This window comes from Triticum urartu, chromosome 5, assembly GCF_003073215.2.
Source record: "Triticum urartu cultivar G1812 chromosome 5, Tu2.1, whole genome shotgun sequence".
NCBI lineage: Eukaryota > Viridiplantae > Streptophyta > Magnoliopsida > Poales > Poaceae > Triticum > Triticum urartu.
Window position 1 is genome coordinate 29,002,795 of NC_053026.1, and position 6,999 is coordinate 29,009,793.

General features: G+C 40.2%; 1 protein-coding gene across 1 annotated transcript; it reads right to left on the reverse strand.

Moving 5' to 3' along the window:
* Positions 1-2,830: 2,830 nt before the first annotated feature.
* LOC125507592 (nucleolar GTP-binding protein 1-like) lies at positions 2,831-6,458 on the reverse strand. The gene is given in 5 exon segments (XM_048672131.1): positions 2,831-3,116; positions 3,799-4,397; positions 4,400-5,062; positions 5,065-5,875; positions 6,318-6,458. Coding segments are annotated over 3 exon segments (2,001 nt in total). The 5' UTR covers positions 5,846-5,875; positions 6,318-6,458; the 3' UTR covers positions 2,831-3,116; positions 3,799-3,840.
* Between the last annotated feature and the right edge of the window lie 541 nt (positions 6,459-6,999).

The following is a 6,999-nucleotide window of genomic DNA, read 5'->3' on the forward strand; positions in this document are numbered from 1 at the left end:
TGTTCTTACGTGGGCCTCCTTATTCCATTATGGTGCACGCGACTATCTTATCTGTGCTATAAATCACAAAAAAGTATCTATTTCACTAATATTTTAAATGTATATAACAATAATAATAAACATGTGTTCTATTGATTCATATGAGCTGTTTAATAATAAGAAAAATGTTAACTTTTTTTACAAAAGCGTTCAAATATTCTAAAAATATATTCATCTAACTAAAATATATGTTACATATATTTATAAAAATGTTCGTACGATTCGCACAAAACCGTTCATGCATTTCATGTAGTCTCAAGAATGTGTTCATGTAATTTCAACAAGTGTTTGGGCATTTTATTCAAATGTTTGTCTACTTAAAAAGTGCTAATGCATTTCTACAAATACTCAGGTAAGTCTTAAAGATGTTCACATGTTTATAAGAATTGTGTATGTAGTTCTTCAAAAGTGTTGGCACTTTAAAATTTTATTGTTAATTTATAAAGTGTTTACCTTTCTTTTAATGTTCTTGTAGTTAAAAAAATCGCCTTAGATTCTCAAAAGAAAATCTTCGCCTTTTTGTAAAAATTATCAACATTTTTTCAAATTGATCACGTGTTTTATATAAAAAAATACTTATATAGTTTTAACAAAACAATTTTTTTAATCTTGGGCCTAAAAAAACTCATATAGTTTTAAGAAAACACATTCTAAAAAAATGTTGGGCCTACCTCCCAGAAAAATAAACACAAAAATAGAAAATACCAAAATGAACAGAAAAGGGGAAACACGAAAAAGAAAAGGTAGATAAAAAAGGGAAAATAGAAAAAACATGCATGGAAAATAAAAGTTTATCGAAGAATATCTTCTAAGTTTATCTGTTTTGATTCACCATCACACCTTATTGGTATTCTTGTTCCTCAAATCACATGCCCTGCTCTTCCTAACAGATTGTGGATGAATGCAATCGTCTTAGCAAGCCAACTTGAAACTCAGCGAGAGGTGCAATCCTCTTTCCTTCCTAGTATTTTGTTATGGTCACTATCCATTGCGTTGTTCTATAGCTTCTCGCATAGTTTTTTTTGGAGATAATTATTTTGTTGAAAGAGATAAAGTTTGTTATAGTTGTATGTACTGTATATCTGATGCATTTATATACCTGTGTCTGTTCATATTCACAGTATTATGAGGCTCTTTTGTCAGAAACTAAGAAAGAAAGGGAACGAAACATTTCTGTTGCTGCGGATAAAACTATAAATGATAGGCTTCAGGAGATGCAATTTAAGCTCGAAAATACAATGTTGGAGAAAAATAAAGTTGCTGAAGTGAGCATGTATTTAAATCATGCAGCTTTCCTTTATGAAGTACAACCAGCTTCACTATTGGTGTAACTGATGTCCTTTTGCATTATCCTGTAGATGAATGAAAAACTCACGAGCTAGGGTATATGGCGCCAGACAGGAAAAGGAATAGGTATGTTTTGATCTTCCCACCTGAAATTGGTAGTAGTCATTCAAGGTGTGTCATGTGAAAGAAGTCGAATAATGGACGTGGAGTATCTGCTCCCGAGCTCAAATGCACCCTGATGAACAGTAAAAAAATTTAAAAAAGTTTTTGGGTGGTAAACTTTAACAAATGTTTGGCATGATTGCAAAATTCAGCATAAAATGACATTCGTGGAAGTCTTGGAAAACAAAAAACAAAATCGATGCTCCAAAAATGCTAGTTTGGGAAACATTTCAGAGTATTGATTTTCTTTTTCACGACTTCCACAAATGTCATTTCATGCTGAAATTTTGCAGGCATACAAAACATTTGTAAAAATTATCACAAAAACAATTCAGATTTTTTTACCATTTTACTGTGCATCAAGGTGCATTTGAGCTTGGGATCAGAATAGGACTTTCGTCAAATAACACATTTATTTGGGGCACATTATGAACATTGATACTATTTGCAATGATTTGCTGAACTATATACATATTCATGTACAGTCCTATTTAAAAGTTGTTTGAATATTCCCCTTAATATTTATTTCAATTCTAAAATACCACACGTTTCCTACCATATTATTTCATTCCCCTTTTTCCGATAATGATGCATTCACAGGGAGAGAGCAGAGTTCAAGCTGAAGGACGATACGATCCTTGGCCTGGAAGAACAGGTGCTTATAATTTCTGTTGTTTTTTCCCTGCAGCATTCTTTAACATGCCTCATATAATTCCCCGCAGATAAAAGACTTGAAATATTCCATTAAGTTGCAAAAGTCTATTGAGAAGAATTCACATGCTGATGATCTCAAAGGAGATTTTCTGGTGCCATTGGCCACGGAATCAGATTCTGGACATGATAAAAGGTGGTCAAGAACAAGCCAAGATAAGGAATTAGCGGTGACTTCGCTAGCATGATTGCATGAACTGCGTATGTAAAGGGTCTAATGCATTCTCTGTAAGAAATATACAATCTGCTGTTACAGAGTAAGAAGAAACTCAAGTAAGCTCAGTGGATCTTAGATAGCTAACATGAAGTGCTCAAACACTAGATAACCGTAGTAAGGTTGGTGTTGTATGCTTACAATGTGTAATTGATCTGGAAAATTGTTATGACCAGCGGGGTTGAGCTTTGTTTGTTTGTTCTGGAAGTGTACGGCGCCTTTTTCAGTGAGGAAGCAGTTGTTTTAGCCCAGCAACAAGACCATAAAACAAGAAAAGAAATGTGTTCTTCACAATTAACCTGAAGAACAACTGCGCCAGTGAGCAACTAAAAGTCCCACGTTCCAGACCTCAAATGCAACAGGCCAGACAGAGTGCAACCTTGTAATCTCACAGTGCCTAGAAACACAGCTGAAACATCACAGCACCAACACACTTCAGTATAAAAGTAAGAACCAGCGGCCCGTTCCAACACATTGACACCATCAAACAAAATTTAAGTCCACTCCACACTAGTGCGGAATAAACCAAAATTTGCGTACACTTAAGCAACGATCGACATAATCTAACAAATGAGGACAAAGTGTAACAGGCAAAAATGAAAATGTAGATACTAGTAGTATCTCCTCCTGCCAGCTTGAGCTTGGTTTTCAAGCCTCCCCTGATAGATATGCAGCACCAAAAATAGCAGTGATCCTGTACTTCCTGCAGGAGAGAATAGTTGAGCTTCCAATAAACATATGTGGATCACAAGCCCTTCCATACAGTGCTTGCTTGCATCACCAATCGGCAGTTTATGGCAACGGTGCTTTTGTGTATTTATTTAAATATGTATTATTGAAAAATTCACTGATCGAATTTGGGTGCAGCACGATATGCAAACTACTCAGCTCACTACAGCACAACCAATTGACTACAAGGTCGGTGCTGGTGCATTCAATTTACAAAATCAGCACGATTTCAAGATCAACAACCCTATCCATATGGGAAAAAAATTGAAGGGTTAAGCTGATACCCTATATATAATCAGAAATGTGGATGTAGCTCGAGCAATACTTCACAAGCCCTTCTATAAGATCTACAGTGCTTGCATCACCACTGACCAGTTTGTGATAGCAGTGCTTTTTTATTAGGTTATTATAAAGAAAATTATTAATCCAATTTGAGAGTGCAGTACGATATGTAAACTACTCTCAGCTTACTACAGAACAACCAATTAACTACAGCAATGGTGCTGGTTCTAACATTTGCATCTAGTTCAAAAATCAGCATGATGTCAAGATTTAACAACCCTATCCCTATGAAAAAGAAACAGCAGTCTATTATCAATAGCACAGAATAAGATTTGTTAACTAGGTGGAAATCATGTGAAGCACAGGTTCTGCACCTGATCCAGTGATCGCAAGCAGCAATGTCCAGATTGACTGGCTTATCGCCTGCTGGTCTTTCCAATGCCTCGTTTCCCAGAGAAGAGATGCTTTGGTTTCAAGGTGGGGATGACACGGTCCGCCTCTCCACGCCGAGCCTCCTTATTCCTGTTCTTCACAGAGTCCCTTGATTTCTTGATGGCCTTCTTCTTTTGAGCAGTGTCCCTGAGCCCTTCACCTGGCACAACCTCTTCAATTGGTCGTGACTTGGACCTAGACCTTGACCTTGTACGCAGTTTCTTGTCGGAATGCTGGCCATCAACGTCCATAGCATCACCATCAGCTTTGCTCAGTGACCTCTCACGCTTACGGCCTCTTGACTGGCTGCGAAGTCGGTTCACAGCCGCAGTAGGATCAACGCCCATGGATGTGAGTTGCCTGCCCAATCTCTTGGTTGTGAATTTCCTATCTTTGTCGTGCTTCCTTGGAACAATAGGACGGCTCTCTGCAGTACTCTTCTTCATCCTATGCTCTTGGATGAGCATTGCCTTCTTCTTCCTAATCTTACCCAATATCTCACGCTGTTCTTCAGTTAACTCGTCATGGCCATCAATCATAAAGCATCCTGAGCAGCTTCTTCTTCAAGACGAAGACCCTCCCCCCTTTCCAGTTCTTCACACCTTTCCAAGATATCCGGATCTAGGAAATCAGCAACATTATGCCCATCCAATATCTCAGGGAGAATATCTTCCTTCCATTCATCATTGGCTAATAAGTAATGCTTCTTGAGACTGGCGGAATAGACACCAGCGCCTCCATTCTCATTCTCAAGGTCCCTCTCAAGTTTCTTCTTTTCCTTTGCAGCAGCAATTGCTTGAGCTTCAAGAACAGCCTGAGGAATGCAAGTAGGCCTATCTCTGTTATCACGAGGCTTGGGCATAGCAACATGAAACCTATTTAAGCAGTCATTGATCCTCTTTGATTTCATCTTGATCTCCACCCTCTGCTCAAGAAGCCTCTCACATGCAGCATTTTTAACAGCCATCACACCCTCATCTGTTAAAGCACTCATAGTCAACAAAACACCCTCTTCACTAGGATCTCCACCTTGAGGTATAGTCTTCATAGCCTCTGACTTCATCTCCATTACCAGCTTCATGTCCTCTTCAGAAAGCCCATCCAGCGGCTGCAAATCAGTCTTGTTGCACACAATGACTAGAGGCTTATTCATGAACAAGGATTTTATACTGTGGAAGAGTGCAGCTTGCTGAGCAATAGTGTACCACAAGAACCAGAGATGTCCAAGAAGAACAGCACGGCAGCCCTCAAGTGGGCAAGAGCGGTGATACTGCACATTTCTATGATGTTCCTGTCCTCAAAAGGCCGATCAAGGATCCCTGGAGTGTCAATCACTTGGTACCGCAGATACTTGTAATCTGCATGACCAACAAAAAGGGATTTTGTTGTGAAGGCATAAGGCTGTACGTCCACATCAGCCCTTGTAACCTTGTTCATAAAAGAGCTCTTCCCAACATTTGGATAGCCACAAATCAAGATCGTACGGGTGTTTGGGTCAATTGATGGAAGCCTGGCCATGTGCTGCCTGATCTGCTCCAGGTATGCCAAACTAGGACTGATGCGCTTTAGAACAGTACACATGCGACCTAGTGCAGCAACCTTCAGGCACTTGCACCGGTACAGCGTGTCTCCATACTTGAGCAGCCTCAAATAGTCCTTGGAGATCTTTGCAATGATATTCCTGGCCGTATTGATCTGGCCCAAGGCAAGTTTATAGTGATCCTTGTTGTAGAGCACATGAAGGAGATCGCCGTAGAAAGGGTGGATGTCATCCAGTCGGGGGAACTCATCGATGATGGTGGAGAGCTTCTCATAGAAGTTCTGCTGAGTATAGCGAACCTTGCGCATATAGAACTGGCGGATGCGGTTGATAGCATAGCCCTTGTGGACAACAGTTGGTGTTTGCCTCTGAGTGCGGGACAAGATTATGTCAATGAAGTCCTTCCCAGGAGGGACAACAGTGATTTTCTTGAAATTATACTGCACCATTTTGCCACTGTAAAGCTTGGCTACTTATTCCTGTAATAATACAAACAAATGTCATGGCAATCCAATGCAGATAAACCGGTGAAGAAACTAGTGCAGAAGAAAAGACAGGTGCAAAACAAATGCAAGACAGCACAATTTCCAAAAGAACATGGCCAGGGAGAAATCTAGCAATCATTGCATTAAGGAAATATCAATATGTAATCATATGAAGACTCTGGGCCCAGCATTATCAGTGAATCTTTGTTACACACAAGGAAAACTTTGATTTTTTAAAAATACTATTGGACAGAAGGCTAACCCCAGTTTCTTTGTTGATGGTTAAACATAGTTGAAGCACAAATCTAATCATTTGGCATCACAACCAGAGAGGAAAAGCATATATATATCATTCAAGCGAGCAGCCGAGCACAGCAAGGGGTAGCAAGTCACGGAGATGAAGGGGTTGAGGAGAGGCTGCTGGGCTTGGGGTTACCTGCCGTCGGGAGGAGAGGCTGCTCTGCTTGGGGCAGCGGTCGCCGGTCGAGTCCAGGCGTCGACGGCGGCGCGTTCGCTGCTGCCTGGGACAGCTCGTTCGTTTTGTGGAGAGCGTGCGACCTGCAGAATAGGGTTTGTATTGGGCCGAGCCTATTTTTGGGTCGAGGCTGTTTTTGGGCCGAGACGTACTTTTGGGCCGAGCCTGTTTTTCGGCCGAGACATAGAGACCTAGCCTCAGGGTCTTTTTGGGCCGAGATCAAGATTAATGATAGGCTAATCGGCAAAACCCTATATGACGCTTATTGCGTCAAGTTGTCGTGCAAACGCACAGACAGCGCGACGCCAGCGACTAAATGGGACGGCCCATTGCGCGATTCACTGATCCGGTTTTGGAACCTTCTAGAAGGTTCCCAACCGGTCCAGGCATGGTTTTTTCGTTTTTCTTTTTTCCTGCTGTTTCTTTTATTATTATTTTCTGTTTTTCATTACTTTCTTTATTTTTTATTTTTCGTTTTTCTTTTACTTTTTTTGTTATATGTTTCTTTTTTGTCTCCCTTTTTCTTTCTCGTTTCTTTCTAAATATTAAGAATATAAAATTTGAAAAAGATCAACTCTCAAAAACATGTTCACCGCTCCGTTTGGATGTTTGCATTGGGAGGCTTGGCATTGCATTGGGTTGA